Genomic DNA, 26,228 nt, shown 5'->3' with positions numbered 1-26,228 from the left:
CTGTGTCTCTAAATCTGAGGAATGAGGAGTTGAATCCAGTTTCTTTCAGTGAGCAGGACAATAAATTATTATGACATTAACATTTACAGAAAATAGAAACATCCAAAGCCTTAACAATAAAATGAGATGGAAAACAACAATTACAACTAATTACAATCAGTTCAAATAAAGCTTTAAGGTTTCTCGGCACAGAGTGCCACAGGTGAGGGGCAGGACAGTGAAGGCTTCAAAAAGCCCAGCAAATCTACCACCATGATCAGGCCTTTTCCATAGTAAGATCATTATAAAAGCATAGATACAGTATAGTACCATAACTAAACTATATGTGCTGAATATACACTGCACAATGATACACTATATATACAGGTGCAAATTGTGAAAGCATGTGTGGATATAGAGCTCCTGCATGCAGCTGTTTGTTTCTTTTAATTTTTTCAAACAACAGAACAAGAAGGCACATATAAGTACAAAAATACAACATATATGATAATAAATAAACCGAGTAAAATCATATATTTGCTCATGATGTTGTGTGGTTTCTCACTTTAGTCTCAGCTGATGGTTTGTCAGACTTTTGCAGTTCTTTGGCTCCCATTTATGAGAAGCGGAGACGCTGGAACCTTGTCTTTCAAAGTATTTTCCCCTCACTGCATGGACAATTTTATATTAACTTAAGATTCAGGTTGACAAGACATAATTATTGTTCTTTTTTTCTGACCTTTTTACTCTCAGGAGATGGTCTCAAGGTTTTATGTTATTAACGATGAGCTCTGTCGGTGGTGGATTCTTTGACAGGTTGAGTGTTACCCAGATCAGCAGCTGAACATGGGAATCTCTGGACTGCTACAGTTCATCAAAGATGCAGGAGAGCCCATCAGTGTGAAGAAATACAGAGGCCAGACAGTGGCTGTGGACACCTACTGCTGGCTGCATAAAGGAGCATTTTCATGTGCTGAGAAGCTCGCGAAAGGAGAACCAACTGATCAGTAAGCATATTTATTATTTTACATGAATGAAAAAAGAAAAGCTTTTGAGAAGAACATCAACATTTACCTTGTAATCTACCTGAAATAAGGGTTGAATGTTTAGAACTAATGAAGGCCTTTTAATTTTTTTTTACCTAGGTATGTGTGGTACTGCATGAAATTTGTGGAAATGCTGTTGACCTTCGGTGTCAAACCAGTGCTGGTGTTTGATGGACGCAATCTGCCATCCAAACAAGAGGTGGAGAAGGCTCGCAGAGAGTGAGTATTTACCTTGATTATGGATGAATGTGTGGATGCAGGACACACATGCATCCAGGACATCTAACCTCCTGGAATAAAAGGGAAATAAAATAGAAGGGAAGTTACTTTGGCAGGTTTGTTATTTTTGCATTTCAGTTTAAATGTGTGAATTTCAACAGAGAGACTAATCACTGAGAAAGTCTATATTGGATACATACATTCATATACAAAAAAACTGAAATTGTAACCTTGTGATGGCCCAAGATGGACGGAAGATGGAGTGTTTACAACCATCCAGAGGGAGAATTAAGTGTCTGTACCAAATTTCATGGTTGTTGAGACATTTCACTCAAAACCACAAATGTGAACCTCAAGGTGGTCCTCGAGGAAATCTCATGGTATCAGCAAAGGCAACATTATCTGGTAACCTTGAATGCCTGTACAAAAAAAGAGTTGATTGAGATATTTTACTGAATAATTAAAAACACTGACCTGCGGGTGGTTCTTGATGAAATGTAAAGGAATCACCAATGTCTTTGGATTCATCCTCTGGGATGGGATGGGATGGGATGGGATGGGATGGATGTGTGAAACTGTTATTCTTCTTTTTCATCTTTCTTCTATGTGTGGGAAAGACATTATGTTTTTCTTTTATGCAAACTGATTGATTAAGAAAGTGTCTTCATCCATTTATTTAATTGTGGGAGTGGAAACGAGGCTCATGCACATGTGCCAAATTTCTCGATGAGTGAGATTTATAAGGTGGAACCATGCGAACGCACGGCTTTATAATGGTGATGAAAAGAATGTGCATGTATATTTCTCGTTTTGTGTGCACACATAGTTTTAGTCATGAATCTACACAGAATTTTCTGGCCCCTGGTTGCAGGTTATCGGAGTCAAAGGAGGTTCAACCAGTTATTAAATCCAAGGTTCACTGGCTGTTTCCACCAGCACTGTGTATGAGTAATGGCTATGTTCAATAAAGACTAAAAAGATTGTAATTGTTTGTATGATATCAGCTCAATCACATTGTGTTTGTCTTTACTTGTGACTCAGAAGATCAGATCAGATTTTATGACTAATCAATGCAGAAAACAAGGCCATTCAGAGGTTCACTGACTTTTTCATTTGTTTCTGAGAAAAACTGATGGCCTCTTCCAAACACAAAAATCTAGTGTTGTTCATACCTGGTAACAAGCACGCTCAGACAATGCTTGGTTTGTTTAAAGGACTGCATTCCAAAACAGCGACAGAACAACACTGTTAATGTTGTGTTGAGAGGAATGTACAGACTTGTAGACAGGTGAGACCAAACACCCCTCCCACAAACAAATGCTTTAACATCAGAGACCAAAAGGCATCAAAAAATCCTTGACAAGGAATCTGAGTTTGCCACAACACAACAACCTTCACCTGAGCTTTAAGACACCTTGAGATTTTACTATTTTAACTGTATTAAATATAGCCATTGTGTTGTTTGTTGGGTTATTAATTATGTTTCATTCATGCACCCTTCAGGCGCAGAGAAGCGAACCTTCAAAAAGGCCGCCAGCTGCTACGTGAAGGAAAGTTGTCTGAGGCCAGAGACTGTTTCACTCGCTCTGTTAACATCACTCCAGCCATGGCTCATAATCTTATTAAGGTGAGTGAATTCAGGATGACCACCAGAGATGTTACCTAATGCCTGGTTATGCATCACGTACATGCGTATGACACTGGAGACACAAGCATCCTGATAAAGGAGCCTGACACCAAACAGTCACCTACAGAAGTTACTCATCAAGATTCAGAGGGACATTGAACAATGGCAGAGATCTATAATTCATAGAACCCCAGTTACATTTGTAACCTCCATTCTTTTTCATTCTTCCTGACTCCTGGACAGTATGTAATACTGGATGTCCTGTACCAACAAGGTCATGAGGAATCTGCACTCAGTATGCCTCAGCTGCTGATGAGAGGTGGCCACATTAACCCTGTGGAAGCTCACACAGATACAGGAAGAAGCCTAAGTTGTCTAAGCAGGAATGTTACTCAGTAGAATGACCTTCAAAGCAGCCCATGAAGTGGAGACACCTTGATACAGAGTTAACTCAGGGGACCTGTTGAGCCTGTAAACTTGTGATAGAGTCTCTGTGTACACAAGGCACAACCCTTACTGTTGCCCTCATGACAAACAAAGAGCACACCAGAACCCAGCTACATGTCTATAAGGTGTCTCAGTAATTGAAGAGAACAAAGTGGACTGACTCCAGGATGCTGTTCCTTTGTTTTGGTACAAAAACTGCTAAATTGATGGGCTGATTGATGTGAGAAGCTGAAAGAGCCACATGACAACCCGAGACTAGACCAAGATAAGAATTCCAATGCAAACACTTCTGGCAACAGACTAGGCACAAGGCAAGCCAACTCATGTAGCAAATGTGAGGAGAGAGCCAGTCTTTCCAGACAGCTCTCTGAAGTCAGCCTGTTCCAAGGGTTCAGATGGTGCTGAGCATGATGCTTCCTGAACCATCCAAATCCCATGAAGATAAAATGACATGTGGGGGCTGGAACTGCAGAGCACCTTTCAGAGAATGTGACCCTACAGTCTAACTGAGCATCCAGGTCCGCGTGTTGACCCTTGCACCAACTGCACATTTATGTGCTGGAAATAATGTCCTGTGTTTCCACACAGCCCCTCAACCAGGAGGGCCTTGCTTCTCCAAGGCTTTAGAGGCTGAAGACACTGGCTTGAAACTGTCACCATCCTAAATTTAGTCTGTTTAGCCAAATCTGCATAAAAGGGGCCCTAGTGGTATGTTATTGCCACCACCACTTTGGCCAGCCACTGGAGGACTCAATTTCATTTGTTTGCTTTTCTGAAAGGGAGAGATGAGGCTGAGAATGAAATCCACCCTCTGAAAATAAGCATCCTTCAAGTCAGTGCTTGTAAAGTCATCTCCCTCTGACACTGGAGAAGAATGTGAAAATAAAAATCCTTTAAGAACTGGTTCAGCCACTGTACTTCTTCAGAACAAAGAAGTAAGTTGAACAGAACTGTTAACATAATTGAGGGTACCTTAATTTCTTTAGAAGCAAAGAAATTTCCTGACTGAAGACCAGATACTTTAAGGGGGGTCTTTGACAACAGTCGTTCTGACCTCACTGAACCTTGGGGGCAGACACCTGAGCTGGATAGTGAAACCTTTGGAAAGCGTTGTTAACAGCCAAGGGTCCAAAATCAAGGCAGCCTGGTGGCTGAGATGTTGTGGGAAGAAATTATTGGTTTCTGGACTTTGGGAGTCAGGCAGATTGCATACTGAATATGTGGATTATATGATTTTCTTCAACATGGACCTCATTCTCTCTGATCATGAAGGCGAGTCCATAGAGCTAGTACAAGGTGGGAGTTCCCAGGATTTCCCATCTGATAGCTCTTGGTAAGGAGGTTATCTATAACTCTACACTGCAGGTGTGGAAAGGGCTTCACCTGGAGATACTATCAGAGAAGCAAAAGAGGCATCATTGATAGGCTTTTGATCTTGGGTAGCATCTTCCCAAGGAGCAGGGAGGGGGGGGCAAAGCTATAACAATATTTGCCTTGAAGAGATCATTTTAGACAGTAGGTAATGCTAAACCACTTGAAGTCTCTGCAGTGTCTTTGGATTTTCATTTGCAGAAGAAGAGATTGAATGCACTTACATAACTAACTCAAGTAGAGCCCCACTCCAGTCTCTTTTCAGAGTTACATACTTTTCTTGGAAATGTTAAAAATGTGATGAAAATCTTTAATTTAGCTTCCTGAACCCAAATAGATACTGTACATATGCTGCCTGGTAATCTGTCTTTCTTTTACTCTGGTTCATGCAATGTTGCATGTTGGTGAAGTCAAGTATAACAGGAAATGTTTGTGTGTGTCTGTTTTCTTGACCCAGACTGCAAGGGCGAGAGGTGTGGACTGTGTGGTGGCTCCATATGAAGCTGATGCTCAGTTAGCTTACCTCACTAAATCTGGTTTTGCCCAGGCTGTCATCACAGAAGACTCTGACCTGCTGGCATTTGGCTGCAAAAAGGTATCAAGTACTAGACCTGAATATACACAGTGTGTGTACAGACCAGGCCGTAAGTATTTGGACAGTTACACATTTAATTGTTCTTCAGGCTCTGCGCTTCAGCACATTCTGTTGGAAATGGAAAATAATGGATACTACATTAAACAGCCATGTCTCAGCTTTAATATGATTAGTTTTTGTCAATATAGAAAGAACTGTGTGGGAGATGTAGTCATTTAAACACACAGTGCCCACATCGCAAGTAATAGACAGTTAGTAGCTAAATGTTTCAGGGGCACCTGTGTGTTGTTTCAGTGTTAGTTCATGCATATTTATTGTGTTTTTTTTTGTTTGTTTTTTTAGATATATAAGGTGTGTTTCCATCAGCTATATACATTTCTCAAGCTTGTAGATGCATCAAGCACTTGAGGGCCCCCAGCTCCATGTTTGACACTTTGTTTAGTTTTGGAAATTGTCCTGTTTGTTGCATAAACCGATGCTGCAGCCATCCGCCGTCAAACTGTGGAACAATATGTTGATCAATATTCATGAGGGATTGGTCAAACATGGTGATGGTTCTGTTATGGCCTGGGAACTTAATGGTTTCCAATGGAACTGGTACATTCATTAAAGATTTCACTGATGGAAGCAACAGGATGAATGCAGAGGTATACAGAAGTATTCTCTACGCTCAGATTCAGTCAACACTCATTATTCAAGACCAGACTTAAGGCAGAGACTCCAGGGGGGATACAGAGAGTATGCTGATGTCTGCTGGCTGAAAACTTCAGGTTCATTGACTGCAAAGTATTTTCCACACAATATCAAATATGATGATTTAGTTTGACTTAATGTGTCTCTTAATGTGTCCTTTGTATTTTTGAACCCCTTAACTTTGCACACTATATGTTAAAAAGTATATATCTGCCATTATATTGATGTAAACCTGCTCACATTAAAGACTGAGAGATATGGCACTTAAATGAACTATCCATTACATAGTTTCACATTGAATGTGCTGAAGCTCAGAGCCTGAAGAGCAAAAAACTGTGACTGTCCAAACACTTACAGTCTGGTCTGAACAGACAGGAAATCTGATGGTTGTATGATGAAGGTTATGTTGATGATGTATGGTGATGTTATTGGGTCCCATCATTCAAATTAGATCTCTCTCCGGGTCCCATCTCTACATGTGTAGGTCTACAGTCTTTTTTAGCCTGGCCTAATGCAGTATGAATTATAGTCTAGGTGCAGAGATATGTGTGATACACAGTATGTAAGTAACTTTATAGTTCAATAATGCTGATTATTGAAGACCATGGCATAAGAAGACCTGTACCCTCTAGTGTGTGTGCATGTGTGTTTGAGATAGAAAGAGAGTGTGAGAGTGTGACAGAGAAAGGACTTGTAATCACAGCCTAGCCTGTCGCACAAATGTTTCTGCAAGATATTTATAAGTTAGTCAGAATGCTCCTTTGTGTGGTTTTGGCCTAACCCGTCTGAATCTGTGATAGTTCCTCGTAAACTAACCCAAACCAGGCCAACCCTCGGGTTATGGGTCGACACATGTATCACTATTATTCAGTGTTTGTGCAGGGTTTGTTAGGTTTACAGCAAAACATGTTTTATAGAGACAAATATTTACTAATCAATCGTGTTTCACTATCATTTAGGTGATCCTCAAAATGGACAAGCAGGGCAACGGCCTGGAGATAGACCAAAGTAACCTGGGCCGCTGTCGCGCCCTGGGCAACGTTTTCACAGAGGAAAAGTTTCGGTACATGTGCATCCTCTCTGGCTGCGACTATCTGGCCTCTCTGCACGGCATCGGCCTGGGCAAAGCCTGCAAGCTGCTTCGGCTAGCCAAAGACCCTGATATCTTGAAGGTGAGAAGAGTCAAAGTGGATTAAGCATTTAGCAAGGTAACTACTGTTTGAACTGGGGATTCCAAAGGTTCCTCACTTTTAAGAGGGATAGATCAATATGGCAAATGACGCTGCACACCGGCTTCTGAGGAAAGTATTAGGTTATCAGACTAAAACCTACACATCTCTTCTGTCTCCCCAATCAGCTCGTCCAACAGATTTAAAGTGAGACTCTGAATGAAAGAAGAGAGAACACATTCTTTCTGTTGGAAATGAAAAGTTCAATTCATAAGCAATAATCGACAATTACTCAATTCTGGTATGACCACTCGCTTATGTTTGCTTATGTTGGCAATATTGTTCTTTAACTGACTTAATGGGTCAGTTTACTAAATTTATGAGTCTTGACTGTGAAAGTTAATTCTTGGCCTTGGAGATAGTCGGTTGACAAAATAATCTTAATTGAAAATAGGGTTTTGCTGATGGACATTGAGCTTTTCCAATGTCAAGACGATAGTTGGTTTGTTTTCCCATTTACATATTAAATGATCTGTACCACTTTACAATAAGACTGCCCTTATGAAGGATTTATAAATGGTTTATAATTAGTTTATTCATTCAGTTGTTAACACTTACCATAAGTCAACATCATACGTTAACAATTATAGTTAAGCTATAACACAGTTTTCATACATTGATGCAGGCTCACTATTTGGCAAGATCAAGTTAATGCTTGCTACTTGTTAATATTAATGAGTAACTACCCTTTATAACTGGTAAAAGGTGCCTTATAGTAACTCATTAATAATTGGTCATGTGTTTTAACCTTTTGCCAGTTATAAATGTTTGAAACTGATAAACAAATGGTTGTAAAATGAGATGAAGAAAAATTAAGATGCTGGGAGGAAAAGCAGCTCAGTGAACAACAGAGATGTGAACAGAGGGACAAAGAATGGGTGAGCAGTTCACTAGTTAAAGGAAGGTTGCCAACTGTCTTCTACCTGGAATGCTAAAGTCCTAAAGAAGAGACCAACCAGCAAAAAGCATCTCCATCTCCACACACATTCCGATCAGCTGACTGTCATTTAGCACTGTTTTGTTGTTTGTGGGTGCTGTTGCAGAAATCAATACAGACAGACAGACAAAACACGTCACTTAATTTGGTTCCTTAGCAGCTGATTTTTGTGGTTGAGCTTTCTTTGTAAGTAAAACTCAACACCCCCACCTTCCCATGATCATATCAGCCACTGGTAGGTTCACAGGGTGACAACAGGACGATCTGACTGTGGATAAGATAGTGTAACCCTAACTCAAAACTAACTTTTTGCAGAGCTTCAGCCACATCCCAGTTTGCTCAAATGTCATGGAGATAGCTCACTTATCACCAAGCTTGTAGGTGGACCTTCAGTTAAAATTATTCACATTTATGACTCTTCTCTACTGTTGCAGTACATTTGAAATGAATCATTATCACATAACTGTCACTTGTTGCCACAAATGATGCTGTTCAACAAACGTTACAGTGGCTCTCTTGAAATAAAATATCAGTTCAGTTCAATATGTTCTGAACAGAAACATTGAATCCAGTAAGTACAAAAATTAATATCTGTAGAGTAGAATACAAATCTTACCTTGCACTGAAAATGTCATGTAAATCATATGATTGTCACACAAGAGTTAGTTCCTGTTTCCAGTAGGTGGCGCTGTGACTATAGTATAATATCAGTATGCAGATTAGGATAAACCAACAATGATCTTGGAATTGGACAATATGTCATGGACATAAAGCGACTTCCTGTTTCGTATTTAACTCGCCACCAGAACCACGCCCTTAATTGAAAACTCAAAATTGACATGCATGAAGCATCAGCATTTTCAACAAATTTTATTTCTGACCCTTTTTTTGAGGGCTAGGTCAACTATAGGAATAATAATTAAAAAAAGAATCATAATATCACATGTTGCCATGAGGTGGTGCTATGACTATTACTAATTATGGACATATAGGTCTGTTCAGGGCAGGACTCTTTTCATACATATAAGCCATGGGGCTGTTTGGACAATGCACGCTGGAGTTATAGCGAGTTGAATTTTCATGGCGAAGGATTCAAATTCCTACAGTGAAAACTCAAAAGCGGGCCATCGCACTCTTGCGGATGCCGGGGGCGTTGGTGGTAGGCCAGCCACAGCCGCCCTGCTTGGACGTGACCATCACGCTCACGAGGAAGATTTCTCACTTGGACCATATGGCGGAGAAAGCGTATTGCATGAAAGATGCACCACACATCCATTATCTTGCTGTACATCAAGTGCAGACCAGACCATGAAAATCTCACGTACATCAAATGATGATATTCTCTCCAGGGTTATTTCCTGTATCCAGTAGTTGGCACTAGGAGTTTGACTTGATATTACCATGAAGTTGTCTTCAGTGTGGAACAGTCATTAAACTTGTGAAGTGTGTGGCAGATTGGGCAAGGTATACTATAGTTGTAATAACTTCCTCTTTAATGGCAAAGCATCAAAACTCCCCGCGTTGGCACCGCCATCCCATTTAACTCACAACTACTCAAACTCAAACTCTAGGAGGAGTTTGTCATTGTCTGACGTTTACGGTGTGGGTCCAAGAGACTTTTTTGTAGAACTCCATGGGATACACATGCCTACCAATTTTCATCCATCTAGGTGAATTCTACTGCAGGGGCTACTGTTAAACATGACATTCTTCTGTCATGGCGAAGCCACGAAATTCGCCACGGACATGCCGTTCAACGACCGTGAAAAAGCTTTGCTAGTTAACATCACACTGGTCTTAAGATTGTGTGAAGCCAATATGTAGGTGATCTGATAGTATAAAGTACGAAGCCTGAAAATTACAACAAAATGCTACAAACTTGCACACTAACTTCAAAATCATGGATTTCCAGTTGGGTTTAGCTTATGGGTCCAAGAGGCTTTTTTGTTGCTCTCAACATGGTAGACATGGCTACCGAATTTCATACATCTAGGTCAAACGTGCTGGGGGGGCTACTTGGTTGAAATTTTCTAGGGGGCGCCCTTGGGCCGTTTTGTCATGCCCATGATAAACTCCTCTTGCATTAACCGAGTTGGGCAACATTGAATGCATGCACCAAATCTGGGGTGTAGGAGCACTGCTGGCCCCTCAAAAATTCTGAAAGTCATTAGGGGGCGCTATAGGGCCGACGTATCATGCCCATGCCCAATGCTGTTATCAAGAAAACTGTTCATAAGTACAAACATACAAACTTGTCTGCCAAGTTTTTGTGAGTATTTGCACATCCTAAATGCCTCAAAACTTTGTTCGTAAAATGAAAATTGCTGCCAAAATAGCCCACTTCCTGTTTGGCTAAAAAATTTCAAAAAATATGGAAAAAATCCTTTATTATATGTGGAATCATCCCATCCAATTTCATGAACATCCAAGGACCTCAATGTTGACAAGGCCCTACGTTGTGCAATGTGCAATGATAGCAATATTAATAGTTGTGATAGTAGTGGCAGTAACAGCAATAGTAATGTAATGGCAACTGTAGTGCTCCAACTGATCAACTTTTCTGGATGGTAACAATTCTAGCTGCAGCATTCTGAAGCATTTGAAGACTTTTAATATGAGCATGTGGCAGGCCGGTATACAAAATGTTACAATAATCAAATCTTGATGAAACAAAAGCATGAATTAAGATTTCAGCATCAGTCTTAGACAGAAAAGACAGAATCCTAGCTATGTTATGTAGCTGTTATGTATGAAAAAAGGCAGTCTTGGTGATATCTTTAATGTGCTGTTCAAAGGAGAAGAAAGAATCGAAAGTGACACCCAGATTTTTGTCAATCAGACTATGAGAAATAACACAGTTATCAAAAGTTATTGTTACTTGATCAAACTGGTGTCTATGTCGGGTCAGGCCAACGACCAGCATCTCAGTTTTGTCTGAATTTAGGAGCGAAAAATTATGAGACATCCACCATCCATCAAAATGGAAATTAATTGATTGATTAATTGACTGCGAATAATTTGACCAAGAGGTGAAATATATAGAGAGAAAAGCAGAGGGCCAAGAACAGAGCCCTGGGGTACTCCATATTTGACAGCAGAGTATGTTGATATAGTGTTATTATAGGAGATGTACTGTGTTCTGTCAGATAAGTAGGACTTTAACGGAGTGACAGGCCAGGGCCAAGGCAGCCTGGAACGGTTCAAAAAGATTATTAGACAAATGAGACGAAAGCTCCTGAGACACAACTCTTTCCAGTACTTTAGAAAAGAAAGGAAGGTCTGAGACTGGTCAATAATAATTCAAGGATCCTGGATCAAGGTGCGGTTTTTTAAGTAAAGGTTTCACCACAGCAGTCTTAAAGCTACTGGGAGCAGCTACTTTGAGTGATAAATTAATAATGTTCAGCACTGAAGGTCCCAAGATTGGCCAAAGGTCTTTGGAGAGCCCAGCTGGTAGAGGGTCCAGCAGACAGGTGGTGGGTTTAGAAGCCAACACCAGCTTAGACAGTGCTTCAAGAGATAGAGTCTTGAAATTTGTTAAAGGAGAAGTTAAAAGGGACTCACTGTAATGCTTTGCTGGTTCTGTAGAAGCTGGAGAAGAAGAGGTGATTTTATGTCTAATCTATTTTATTACTGAAAAAGTCTAGAAAGGTGGTGAGAGGAGCAACTGAGTCCAAGAGAGTGAAAATATATATTGTATGTATGTGATTAAAATCACACCCATGAATACATGTCTACACATTTGCTGTGTCAGGTGATCAGAAAGATGGGCCAGTACCTGAAGATAAGTCTGGTGGTTCCTGAACAGTACATCGAGGGATTCATCAGAGCCAATAACACCTTCCTCTACCAGCTGGTCTTCGATCCTGTCAGGAGGAAGGTTGTACCCCTCAACCCATACCCAAAGCATGTTGACCCATCCACCCTCAGCTACGCTGGACTGTATCCTCCTGTCCTGAAGTGTCACCTCTGTAAATGTGGTTACAGTTAATCAAGGAGTGAGAAACTGTTCAGTTCTAACCTCCACCGTCTTTTCCTTGACGATGCTGAATCCAGTAATGTAGGAGATGACAAAGGCCTGCAGATGGCTTTAGGAAACCTTGACATCAACACAATGGAGAGGATAGATGACTTCAGCCCAGACAAACCCATTCCACAGGTATACGATTACAATCAGTTAAAGAAGTCCTGATGATGAAAATTATGTTGTATTTTATGTATGACACCTCTACAAATGTCTTTCCAGCTATCTAAAACTCGCAGTCAACGCTGGAATGACTCACCAGCACCCAGTGGGCCGAGTATCTGGAGCAGAGGCTTCAAGCCAGCCCCTGCTGCCCCACCATGCTCAACTGCTTCTCCAGACAGGCCTCCCTCCACCAGAGGGAAGGTGAGAGTCATCAGCCCAGAGGACCTGAGGCTGCCCTGCAGAGAGCTGCAGGTGAAGAGACCCAGGGGTGAGCTGTTACCTCTGTGTTTAGATTGTACATGTTATTTAATACAAATGTTCTCAGTAGATCAACTGGCTCTAAAGTGATCAGATATGTTTGACAATGACGGAAGGAAATACAACAATTGGCATGGACCAGGTGGGAGAGTACCCTGCAGCGCAGGATCACTTGGTCTAACATCTTGCAGGCGGATTTCGGTCGCGTCCGGTTCCTGGTGCAGGCAGTTTATGATGCCCTGCCAAGCCCAGCAAACCTCCATGTCTGGGGAAAGAGTGATACACCCTCATGCCCGCTTTGCTCTGGAAGAGGCTCACTGGAACATCTCCTCAGCGGCTGCCCAAAGGCCCTGGCAGATGGCCGCTATCGTTGGCGACACGACCAGGTGCTCAGGGCAGTTGCAGAGAGTGTAGCTTCAGCCATTAACACCGGCAAACATCACCGCCCACCAAAAAACGCAGTCACCTTCATCAAAGCTGGGGAGAAACCACAGGCTCGGTCAAGACAAACAACAGGCCTTCTCCATACAGCCCGTGATTGGCAGTTGCAGGCTGACTTGGGAAAGCGGCTGATATTCCCACAGAATATTGCAACAACCTCGCTCTGTCCGGACATGATCATCACCTCTGAGGCTACGAAACACCTGATCATGCTGGAATTAACAGTGCCCTAGGAAGAGCGCATAGATGAAGCCAACAAGAGGAAACGTGCTAAGTACCAGGAACTAGTGGAGCAGTCAAGGGGGAGAGGCTGGAAAACTTTCTATGAGCCCATAGAGGTCGGCTGCAGAGGATTCGCAGGACACTCATTCTGCAAGGTCCTCACTCGGCTAGGCATCACAGGAGCAGAAAAGAAGAGGGCTATAAAATCCGCCAGCGAAGCCGCAGAGAAAGCCACTAGGTGGCTTTGGTTGAAGAGGGCTGATCCGTGGGTAGCTGCTGGGACGCAAGTCGGGGTCTGATCAGCCCCGACTGGGTCGCCTATGTTGTAAGACCCGAAACGCCTGATGACCTCGGGTTCACAACAATGATGATGCGTCCCAGAGTGCATCCCGGAGATGTTTCTTGAATATTGTTTTTATTTTATAGAGCATCTACACATAAAAAAGATCTGCTTATTTGTCTGGTCTTATGTAACTAGATTGCTTTGGTCATTATGGGTTCAACTAACTCAGGAGTGTTTGTTTTAATTAAATATGCTGGTGCTGTAACTGATCCTTTAAGGAAACTGAGTCACTGTGGCAGCAAAGTACTAGGAGGATAATACAAAAAGGAGAAATACTAGTAAAAAGTAACAGTGTAAAACCTTTTATAACAAAGAAAAAAAAGATATTTTACAAAAGTAAAAAATAATGCATTGATAATGAATACAGATTGTTTCTTTGATTATGTGTGTGTTGATTATTCATATGATGTACAGTTTTAAGCATTTTTTTTTTATTTTTTATCACAGTTGAACTTGTTTTTCCTCCCATAGACTCCAGTATCTCAGACCAGGATATGCTGCAGCAGTACTCCTCCTCCAGTCAGAAACGATCTCGGTCAGACCAGCAGCCTGACAAGCCCACCTTAACCTGTCCCTCCCTGCCACGCAACCGTTTCGCTACCCTGCTGCAGAGGAGGAACCAGGAGGCTGAGGGGGATGGCCAGGCCACACGCAGCAGGTGACCTTAGTTAAATCATTACCCACCATTCTAGAGACACAAGTTACTTAGTACTTAGAGTGCTTTAGGGTAAACAAATTTAACTGTACTACCGTATGCACATAGAACACAGAATTGCATGCCTTTAAATGCATTTGAATGTGTCACTGATTGGGGTTCACTTTTCACAGTAATAAACTATTACTTAATTTGATTATTTGGGCTCAAGATAATTTATTGAGTTTGTGTGGTGGAGGTAAGTTGGTAAATGGAGGATCAGAGAAAGAAGTGTTTTAACATCTAAAAATGAATCATCTGAAATTTGAAGTTATTGTGATTTAAAACATCCTCTTAAGGAGGTTGTAGGTGGACCTCAGGTAATACAGTAGTAATTACTTGTTATTTGAATGATATAAATGAGGACAGAAAAAGTCTAAATGAGAAAATGTAGCAACTGATCTGACAAATGATCCTCATAAAAAATGGGACGTGTGATGGTTCAAAAACAGAGTAAAACCATCTAGTTAACTCAAGGAAATAGCTTTAGATTTGACGAAATAATCTGTCACTTTCTTTCTGAGAGTGAGATTGGAAGATTGACAATCTCATGCCAGTGCTTTAAGTATGGAGTCGGGATGTGGTTAGCCTTGGGGTTAGCCAGGGTGTGGTTAGCTCAGCTCAGCATAAAGACTAGGAGAATGGGATAAAAGCTGATTTGACCAAATGAAATACAAAAGATTCTGCAATCTTTAAGGCCCTGGTCACACCAGAACATGCTAACAGTTACTTGCCTATTAAACGCTAACATTCTAGCCAGCACATGCTATAGCTCTTCAGTCACAATAGCTCTCCAAGTTAGCTATGTTGCTGTTAGTTAGTGAGCTAGCATGGTTACAGACACCTGTTCATACCCTCGATTCCTGTCTCATAAATACAAACCAGGCCTTTTTCATTGAGCAGTTTATACTCAGGCAGAACTGTGTTTATATAAAAGTGAGTGGTCTAACACAGCCAACAGGCCATGATAGCAGTTTGTTATTGGTCAACAGGGCAAAGTTTCCATAGGCTGAACTTTTCTCAGAAGACTTGTGTGGATCGACGTTGTCCTGCAACGACAGTAAAATGAACAGATTTTTAAATGCTGATGTGAATGTGGCTTCAAATTGTAGCTCATCTGTTTAACCTATAAATGGTAAAAGCCACAATTTGTGCTTTTAAGAGTTACATGTTGGAACTATCTCAGACAGGGAGGTTGCCAGGTTTGATATCACCGTGCCTGTGCAAGAGCCAAAACCTGTAGCCAGAGATGCAGCACAGAAGTATTTGGTGGATGGATACACTACTGTTTGTCAAGAAATAGTCCCAGCATGTCGTAACTACCCCTAAAGCCACAGGTTGCTGTTAATTATACAGATGTAGGTGTGGTGGCATAATTTTTAACTTTGGGCAGAGGCAGGCTAGCTGTTTCCCTCTGCTTCCAGTCTTTATGCTGAGGTAGGCTAATCACAGCCTGACTCCAGCTTTATGCTGAACAAAGATGTGAGACAGATGCATCTTCTCCTGGATGTAATGCTGATTATATAGGCAGGGATATTATTATATAGGCTGGGTATGATACTTGGAGTCAAGCTGGAGGCAACTCATGTAGAAGACAGGCACTCAATATGTAAAGTAAATACTGGGACATACTTCTGCTTAAAGAGGCCTGAACTCTCAGCAGATAGTGGTTGTAAGTTGTCTGCATAATATCCTTAGCATTGTTTGTTATGCCTCCAGAGCCTATTGTTTTCGGATTGTCCGTCTGTCTGTCCCATTCTCGTGGATGTGATATCTCAGTAACACCTTGACAGAATTTCTTTAAATTTGGCACAAACATTCACTTGGACTCAAGGATGAACTAATTAGATTATGGTGGTCAAATGTTAATATTTTATATGATTCTGGATAAACAGGAATGTAATCTGAAACTATTCTGAGTGGCGGAGGCAGACAACCACGAGGAGATGATTCTAGTTGCTGTTGAATCTCACAAACGGTGTAGACCTGTGACATCATCAGTTCCAATAATTGCACACCTGTCGTGTCAATGGTTTTAAAGTGAATCTAAAGGCTTGAACAAACCTGCCACCAAACCTCTGTCCTCTGTTTTGGATGAATCTGACTCTTCTATGTGTTGAGTAACAGTGGATCTCCTGGTATTCATCTTCTTGTTTAACATTGGTGTATTTCACAAAATGTTGAACCCGTTCTGTACTTGTGATTACAACATCTGCAAAAATGATACTGTGATCATTTTTGTCACAGTCATTCAGCTTTAGTTAGCATTAAGGCTACCTTTGTATGTTATCCTAATGTGGTTGTGTTTATTCCCACATGTAGATTCTTCAGTTCCAGTTCAACAGTCAGTGTGAGCCCTAAGCATTCTGCTCAGGAGGATTCACATCACAGTGTGGAGCCCACAGCTGTCAGCCCCATGCAGTCCCAGTCCTCTCCCAACACCCAGACTGATGACAGTGATGGTCCCAGTGTTCCATCTGTGGACCCCCCCATCCCATCTCCATCACCTAGAACTCCGTCCCCCAGTTCAGCCAGTCAAGGCCTCAGGCTGTTCCACTGGTCCGGTAGCTCCTCTTACAGTGAACAATCAAAAACACCTCAGGGCAACTCAGGCCTCGCCGCCCTGCAGCACTTTGAGTATAAGAAGGAGAGTTTTTCCTCTTCTGCAAAGACCCACAGTCCCTCTGGAGAGGAATCATCCTCATGTCCATCCTCCACTGACAGAGACCCAGAGGAGAAGTACAACCTCCCAGACTCCCCTCCGTCCCAGGATAGTGCCTATGGCTCCCAGTCCCAGCCATACCTTGCATCCTGCCACAAAGAGCAAGTCCGCACCGAAAGTTTCCACTCCTCCCACCAGGAGGATGCAGTTTCTGTACGTACATACAAATCTCCATTAGCGTTATAAATGTCTCTATATCCCCTGTGGTTGGGTCAGCCTCAACACATGCATCATCATCAGAGTTTCATGAATATGTGTGCAGAAAGCTATTTTGGGGGCTTGGTTTGGTGTTTTTAAGTGTGTTTCCTTTGTTTCGTCAGGAAATGAATTCACCCAGCGATTCAGAGCCAGAGCAGAGTCCCACACACCCAGCTAAGAAACCCAGCACTCTGAGAGCAAATGTGAGTTTGTATTTCAGTTACATCCAACATTTTTGCTTCTTTACTATTGGACAGTGAAGGAGTGTTGTGTCAGCCTGCCTTGTAGAGCTTCAAACAACTAAAGAATTTCATTAGTATGGGTTTTTAGCATTGGATATAAGGTGGTAATGAGGTATAATATATATAATATAAACCATCCATCCATTAGTGTAGCGTGAACACCACAATTTAGAATTTGCTCTCGTTGAAAGGGGGCACCAGTCCTTGGGGAGGACAACAATGAATTACTTCATTGATTAACGCGATCAATCTCATATCAGAAGGTGTGACCTCTGAATTCAATGGATCTCCAGTCTCTACTTCAAAAGAAAACAACAGGACAACAACTGCCAGTGTCTCAGCGCTTCAGCTCTGGTGGAGTTTGCCAGGAGACTTTCTGTCTCGGGCATTCTTGGCTTCATGTAGGCCTCTCTGCAGGCGGTCGTGCGCAGATGTCTTATCTGCCGGTGTCTCCTGTGGGTTGATGCGAAATAAAGTCTAAGGCACTTCGCTTTGGCTAGATAACTTTAGAGGAGACTGGCGTTGACCAGATCACTCTAAAGTTGTCAAAATCTTCAAAAATTAAACGTGATGATTAAGTTACAAAAATTACTCTGAGGCACTCCTGTTGTTTTGGTTCAGTTGGTCTTGACTTGGCTTATAAAAATAAAAGATCGCGTGTGTGGACTAAAAGAATGTTTCTTGGAGCACATGGCAAAGAAAGAATAAAGAACGCGGACAAAATGATAAAGTGCAAAATTCATGAATTCATGCAGGCTTCTCATATAGCCAATGGTAACCATTGCTTTGGCTGTTTTAAATTACCAGCGTCCGAAAACAAAGACATTTTACTAGATTTTCCATTTATTTGGAATATTATTATCATTGTTATTATTATTAGGCTTGGCCGATGATATTGAATATTGAAATTTTTTTGCCATACTGCTGAGCTTTCCTTACTGTTCATTGAACCTTGTCATGTGACAAATGAAACCTTGAACTGCTGGTTAGTGGCAGCATCTCTTATACCTGAAATGTAAAATACAATAGTATCATTAAATTACAACTCATGTCCTGCATCTTCTCACTCAGGAGTCTCTACACTGCTGTACTAGTTTTACATGGCAGGTCTTTTTTTTTTTTTCAGCGTATCCCTGATTCATGAAATTCACTTGTGAATGTACACTCACTGGCCACTTTATTAGGTACACCTTGCTAGTACTGGGTTGGACCCCCTTTTGCCTTCAGAACTGCCTTAATTCTTTGTGGCATAGATTCAACAAGGTGCTGGAAACATTCCTCAGAGGTTTTGGTCCATATTGACATGATAGTATTGCGCAGCTGCTGCAGATTCGTCAACTGCACATCCATGATGTGATTCTCCTGTTCTACCACATCCCAAAGGTGATTTATTGGATCGCGAACTGGTGACTATGGAGGCCATTTGAGTACAGTGAACTCATTGTCATGTTCAAGAAATGTTTGAGATGATTTGAGCTTCGTGACATGGTGTGTTATCCTGTGGGAAGTAGCCATAAGGTAATAAGGGGCCCAAAGTGTGAAAAATATCCCCCACACCATTACACCACCACCAGCCTGAACCATTGATACAAGGCAGGATGGATCCAAGCTTTCATTTTGTTTACGCCAAATTCTGACCCTACCATCCAAATGTCACAGCAGAAATCAAGACTCATCAGACCAGGCAATCTTCTATTGTCCAGTTTTGGTGAGCCTGTGTGAATTGTAGCCTCAGTTTCCTGTTCTTAGCTGACAGGAGTGGCACCCAGTGATGGTCTTCTGCTGCTGTAGCCCATCTGCTTCAAGGTTTGTTGTGTGTTCAGAGATGCTCTCCTGCATACCTCAGTTGTAACATTCTCCTATGACCTCTGGCGTTAACAAGGCAGAGGCCAGAGAACTGCTGCTTACTGGATATTTTCTCTTTTTCAGACCGTTCTCTGTAAACGTTAGAGATGGTTGTGTGTGAAAATCACAGTAGATCAGCAATTTCTGACGTACTGGTTAACTGGAAATACTATGCCAACAACCATGCCACGTTCAAAGTGACTTAAATCACCTTTCTTCCCCATTCTGCTGCTCGGTTTGTTCTTCAGCAGATCGTCTTGACCATGTGTACTTGCCTAAATACACTGAGTTTCTGCCATGGTGTATTAGATATTTGCGTTAACGAGCAGTAGAAAAGGTATACCTAATAAAGTGGCCGTTGAGTGTATTTAAATACTTGTATTTACTTGTCATTGTGTTAAAAGTTATATTTAATGTGCTGTTTTGATAACCAAACGGTTAAGACTCATCCCACATCACAGCAGCACCCTGTCTGTCTGTGTACTGTCTGCTCCCCAGTAAAGACAGCAAAAAAAAAATCAGATTAAATTAATATTTAATGACAGTGATTTTAAACTTGCAGTATATACAAATAAATAGAGGGAGTGAGAGAGTCTCAGGTAGGTAAACCCCCTGTTCTCTCTCCCATCACAAATACTTTTTAATGCAGCTGAATCTCAATAATTAACCAATAACCAAGTCTCTAAAATATTTCTGTATACCAACTCACTAGAGGATTGTGGGAGTCCGTGTTGAGGCCTCTAAAGCCCCTGCAACACACACACAGCGGCTAGAATGGCAGTGGATTATTAAACTCACAATTCAGAAATGATGATGCCTTTTACAGCAGTTCAGCAGTTTGTGTTTTCCTCCGTGTTTTCATCTTGTCCTCTGTACGTGGTCTGTCTGCCTCCAGGTCTCAGGTCTGTCAAAGCTGAAGTCCATTAGCCCGGGTCAAGCAGCAAAGGTGCAGATGTTGGGCCCAGCCCGGGCCAGTGGACTGAGGAAGAAGTCTCTGGGCTCTGGGAAGAAGATCTCTTCTGCCAATAATGAGAACAACCCTGGTGTCCAGACCACCATCAGCAGCCTCTGGAAGAACTTCAGCTTCAGAAAGTAAGAGAAACCCTCCAGTTACTGAAGTGCAACTCTAATCACTTTGTCTACATGAGTCTTAAAATCTGCTTTCAAAGGACTGTGGCTGGTAAATATCATGGAACATAATGGAAGTTTTAAGAATTCAGTCCTCTGTTCATCATGGATGTGTTAATCTGTGGATGAGGGACCCAGTAGTGTTGCTTTCGTCAACGAAAATTATGACTAAATATCTTCGTCAACGAACCTTTATCACGTGACGAAAACGAGACGAGACGCAACGTAAATGCTGGTCATGTGACGATAACTATAATTAAATATATAATGCAATATTGTTGACGAATAAAAACGAGACTAAATTTGGTTTACAAAATAAAAACTCTGCTAAAATGTCTCTTCATTTTCGTTGACTAAAACGAGACGAGATGAAATGTTATAACGTCATTTCGACTCGTTTAGTCGAGTTATTATTATTTTGCAGTATTTCTGTTTCCTGTGTCTCACATCATCAGGTCGCACTGCGCCGACGCATGCGACGTCACTTCCTCAATCCCCACTCGCGGGCGGCATTTAGAAGTTGCAGCTGCGGTTGAACGACAATTTCAGAATCATAACGCGACAGAGAAAAGGACCGATGGCCGGCAGCCAGTCGGGGTTCTTCTTTGGAAGAAAAAGACGAAATGACATTTGGACACACTTTCATTACATAGAGGTGGAAAAAAACCCAGAATGTGTTGTGGAAAAAGATGGGGAGAAATGCGGCCACAAAACCACAGGAAAACACGTTTGGTTGGTAAAATAAATATGTTGTAAATTCAAATCAGAGCGTCTTGTGTGTCTGGAATGGATGTATTCTTGAGTCTATAAGGTAACAATAATATAATAATAAGGTAACCTTGTTTGAACTGTGAAATGGGTTTGGCTAAAAGAAAATTTTGGTTTTGTCCATACTACTAGGTACTTATACTATACTGGGTTAAATAGAATTGCATTACTAGAAAGAGACTAAAATAAAATTTTCGTTGACTAAAACTAGACTAAAATGTCATCAGTTTTCGTCGACTAAAACTAGACTAAAATAGTCATGGATGATTCTGACTAAAATAAGACTAAAATGCTCAGACTTTTAGTCGACTAAAACTTGACTAGACTAAAAAGAGTATGAACGTGACTAAAACTAATAAAAACTAAAATGACAGCTTGACACAAAGACTAGACTAAAACTAAAATTAAAACAGGCCGCCAAAAACAACACTAGGACCCAGACATGCTGGATGTTTAATTTTTCATCTTCATTAATATCTTTCTCCCTCTGTCTGACTGAGCACTTGAATGACCTGAGAATCATAAGACCATAAATAAATACGACCAATAAACAGTCGACTGGATTAGAACAGCTCATTTCAATAAGGAGTTGTTATTAAAAGTGGATTAAATCAGAGTATCATCTGCTGTAAAGGCTGAAATGAACATTAATAGGTATGTGGGGCTGTGTGATGTAACGGCTAGTGAACAAGTGAGATCAGCTGGTGAACTCGATTTGGAATATCTCAGAAATTCAAAATAGATAAAAATCACCCTTTATAAAGGGTTTACAAGTAGTAATTAATGACTTCATAAATGTACTAATTCTTCATAGTGCAGTTATGAAAGGCCATTAATGAGAACACAGTTTGGGTGTGAACAGTCTCTCTGTCAGGATGACACTGCTTCTGTTCCTCAGGTCAATGAACTGTTTGACCTTTGACCACTAGAGTCACAAAGCATCTGGACCAAAATCCATTTCCTAACGACTAATTGCTTATTCACTAAGCCCCACCCTCCTGTAACTGTTCACCTGTCAGTCTTTCCACAGATGCAGCTTACCATGATAACACAGAAGTGGAAAAGCAGCTTCGCAGGTGACAGCTGTTGATTTTCTCACCTGAAGTTAGCCAGTAAAACGCACTGTAACTGTAACTTCTGCCTCTAGGGCTCTCTAATCAAAACAATAACAAAAGACTGCATTGGGTGTCGTCATGAAATGGCGTGGGATCATGGGAGTTGTTGTCTTCATCACCATTACCGTAAGCTCCTCCCGGTTTGGATTCCTTCAGTGTCAGTGGTTCAGGAAATCAAACAGACCCGGTGATTCTAACAATTAAAAACACTGAATAAAGCAGTTTGACTTTTAAAGTCAGTGTTTGAGCGACGCTGTACGGAGGACAGAGACTCAGGGAAGAGTTGGAGCTGAGACTGATGCTAAGCTTTATTGTGATTGTTTCTCTGATAGCAGATGTTCAGCAGGTTTTTACCAGCAGATGAATTATCCACAGAGGTAGGTAAAGGCAACAACGCCCTAAAGATAACTTTTAAAAAATCATTGATTCACCGACGCTGGACGGTGGACACATGACGTATAGTTGGAAACTGAGACTGCTTACCTTTGATTCTTTAATAACTTATGAACCAGACGTCAGGAGGTTTTAACTGGTAGCTGAATAATTCACAGTGATCTCCTCTCCATAACGAACACACCAGGGGATTAAAACCAGTAGAAACACCTACAGATATGTTCATAATAATAGCAGTGTGTTTAAAAAGGTGAGTAAACCTCAAAATTCTTCAAATAAATTGTATTTTAATGAACACAAATGCATTGGGGACACTGCACATTCTATTTCAAAGCAAGAAAATTGGAAAAAGTAATTGAATTTGATAATATTTTACAGAAAGTCAAGAAATATAATGTTCAAAAAAATAGCAGTGTTGACATCTTTCTTTACAAACTCAAAAATGTACTGTATAAACCAAGAAATGCTTGAAGATTCAACTTTCCTGAGAATCATAAACTAATATTTAGTTGCATAACCACGGTTTCTGATAACTGCTTCACATCTGTGGTATATGGAGTCGACCAACTTCTGGCACCGGTCAACAGGTATTGCAGCCCAGGACAATTGTACTATGTTCCACAATTCCTCTGCATTTCTTGGTTTTGCCTCATGAACAGCATTTTTTATGTCAGCCCACAAGTTTTCTATGGGATTAAGGTCCGGGGATTGTATTGGCCACTCCATTACTTGAATTCTGTTTGTCTGGAACCATGATTTTGCTCGCTTGCTGGTGTGTTTGGGGTCATTGTCTTGTTGAAACACCCATTTCAAGGGCATTTCCTCTTCAGCATATGGCAACATGACTTCTTCCAGTATTCTGATGTACTCAAACTGAGCCATGATCCCTGGTATGCGATAAATAGGACCAACACCATAGTACGAGAAACATCCCCATATCATGATGCTTGCACCACCATGCTTCACCGTCTTCACTGTGTACTGTGGCTTGAAGTCAGTGTTTGCAGGACGTCTGACAAACTGTCTGTGGCCCTTAGACCCAAAAAGAACAATCTTACTCTCATCAGTCCACAAAATATTACACCATTTCTTTTTAGGCCAGTCAATGTGTTCTTTGGCAAATTGTAACCGCTTCAGCACATGTATGTTTTTTAACAATAGGACTTTGCGGGGGCTTCTTGCTGGTAGCTTGGCTTCACATAGACGTCGTCTGATTGTTACAGTACTCACAGGCAATCTTAGATCTTCTTTGATCCTCCTGGAGCTGATCATTGGCTGAGCCTTTGCCATTTTGGTTATTCTCCGATCCATTCGAATAGTCGTTTTTCTTTTTCTTCCTCGCCTTTCTGGTTTTGGCTGCCATTTTAAAGCGTCTGATATCATTTTAGCTGAACAGCCTATCATTTTCTGCACTTCTTTATAGGTTTTTCCCCTCTTTTATTAATTTCTTAATCAAAGAACGCTCTTCTTCTGAACAGTGTCTTGAACAACCCATTTTCCTCTGTTTTTCAAGGACAAATGCACAGCCAGCAAATGCAGCATCAGTTGCCTTGATCCTTAAATAAGGGCCACCTGTTTAACGCCTATTTTTTTCACAGAATCAATGACCTCACTAATTGAACTCGGCACTGCTATTTTTTGAACACGCCCCTTTCAGTAAATGATTCAGTTTTACAGAATCAGCAGCATGCACATCATGCCTGTTGGGTCTGTTGGTTTTCTATACCTTTACTAAACCTTCTAGAAACTTACTTGCAGCGTAGAAGTTGAAATTCTAACAAAAACAGTGATTTATCTTGCTAGTGATGTGGGACTGCTATTATTTTGAACACAACTGTATAAAGCAGTTTACCTTTAAAAACCAGAGATTCACTGACGCTATTCAGTGACACAGGACAGGACGTCTCCAGCAGCTGGGAGCTGAGCTGTCGCACATTTCCTCAGCTTGTTTCTCTGATAACTTCAGATCCAGACGTCCGATGACGAAAATCCTTCATCTGGTTCAAAAATAGAGCTGAAAATTATAACTTTAAGCTAACATCATTCATAACATCATCTCAAGCTGATTTTTTTTTTTTAAATTTATTTATTGATTTATTTTTATAAATGTTTCCTTATTTAAAACCAAGAACCCAGTAAAATGCTGCAATCAGTTGCAATCTCAGATATGCACAAATATGTCCCCAGCTTAAGTCAGCATCCTCAGCAGTAGAAGAATTCATGTAGAAAGCATATAAAAAATAAAATAACACTATTCTTGCAGTGTAGTTAGTTCTGATTAGGAACAATGACTCTTATGTCATTCTAATACAACCCTGGTTCCTGGTTAGAGTTCTGTTCTGTTGCTGATATTTTCAAACAGTTTGTTTCCAGCACTAACTCATGTATTTTTATTAAATGTAATGTCTCCAATGTGAAGTTTGGCTGGAGTGTAATGATTCCCCCACCCAGCACAGAGCAGGACTGAGATGCTAATGCTAACCTGCACTCTGATAGAGTCTCATCCAGGACCAGACCCAGGCAGTAGAGTAGAGAAACTACAGTGGATTTGTTTGTCTCTTTAGTTACTGATGTGCTTCTTGGCCTTGGACCTACTTGATTACTGTTGTGGCTGCTAATCCAGTCAGTGAGACATGCTAATAGTTTATATTAGAGCAGATACACACACGCACACACTGTTTAATCCATTACTTACTTATTAAGATGTGATTTGACAATCACAGTATGAGTAATGGGTTTGATTAACAGTCACTGATTTGTCACTAAATGTTGCTGTTGACTTTTAATCTTTTAATTAAAAGAAAATATGTATTATAATATATAATATTATTCATATATATTATTAATATACAGTGCGTGTGTATATATATATATAATTAATATTTATATCTTCAGACTATGTGGTTTTATCAGACAGTGAGACCCTCTCTCACAGTACCAACGTACAGTATTCACTATCAATCTCTCAGTTATCAGAGATTTTCACATCCTTCCAACCCAGACGTTTTTCTAATCAATAACTTATAAATGATCTATAAAGTAAATGATCTGTCATGCATTTATACAGCTTATGAATACTGTGTAAAAAGTGGTACCAATAAATATTTATTTCATTTAAAAATGTTATCTGTCGTGATCACTGAGTATCACTGAGTTCAGTATATTCTCATGGAAAAATCAATCAATCAACCAGTCAATTTCATGATAATAGCTGTTTAACACATTGATCGCAGCAGATTCACATCATCGAAACACACTGTCAGAGAAGGAAAGGAACATTTAAACTATCTGATGTTGTTGCATCATGTCTGTGTTGATCAGTGTCTGTAGTTTGTGATGGAACAGTTGTGACACCGTGCTGCTTGTGTTTTTCAGAGACAGTCGGAAGATGACTTCCTGTAAGGAGGGAAAGACAAAGCCCATGTCTCCAGTCAAAGAAAACCTGCTGACCAGCTCAGCTCAGACAGACTCTCACCTAATCACCAGCTTCTGATGATGCTTTGAATGTTTGAGTGCTGAGCGCTCTG

General features: G+C 40.9%; 1 protein-coding gene across 1 annotated transcript; it reads left to right on the top strand.

Annotated features, from left to right (window-relative positions):
• The first annotated feature begins 825 nt into the window (after nt 1–825).
• On the top strand, nt 826–26,228 carry exo1 (exonuclease 1). The gene is made up of 13 exons (XM_022765159.1): nt 826–986; nt 1,125–1,244; nt 2,748–2,871; nt 5,147–5,284; nt 6,937–7,149; nt 11,898–12,085; nt 12,200–12,302; nt 12,390–12,600; nt 14,068–14,254; nt 16,613–17,165; nt 17,333–17,413; nt 20,193–20,389; nt 26,077–26,228. Exons 1-13 carry the CDS (start codon nt 826–828, stop codon nt 26,192–26,194), a joined length of 2,394 nt encoding a protein of 797 aa, XP_022620880.1. The 3' UTR covers nt 26,195–26,228.

Source organism: Seriola dumerili, unplaced genomic scaffold (genome assembly GCF_002260705.1).
Source record: "Seriola dumerili isolate Sdu_G_001 unplaced genomic scaffold, Sdu_1.0 BDQW01000665.1, whole genome shotgun sequence".
In the NCBI taxonomy this organism is placed as follows: domain Eukaryota; kingdom Metazoa; phylum Chordata; class Actinopteri; order Carangiformes; family Carangidae; genus Seriola; species Seriola dumerili.
The sequence above is the reverse complement of the archived record's forward strand: the minus strand, read 5'-3'. Positions and strand labels throughout refer to the sequence as shown.

Bases quoted from the DNA above. Each gene is read 5' to 3' on its own strand.
- exo1 (XM_022765159.1), top strand. From the start codon at position 826: ATGGGAATCTCTGGACTGCTACAGTTCATCAAAGATGCAGGAGAGCCC. The intron at 12,086-12,199 runs GTATCCTCCTGT...TGCTGAATCCAG, and splicing joins ACCCTCAGCTACGCTGGACT to TAATGTAGGAGATGACAAAG. The intron at 17,414-20,192 runs GTGAGTTTGTAT...GTCTGCCTCCAG, and splicing joins CCAGCACTCTGAGAGCAAAT to GTCTCAGGTCTGTCAAAGCT.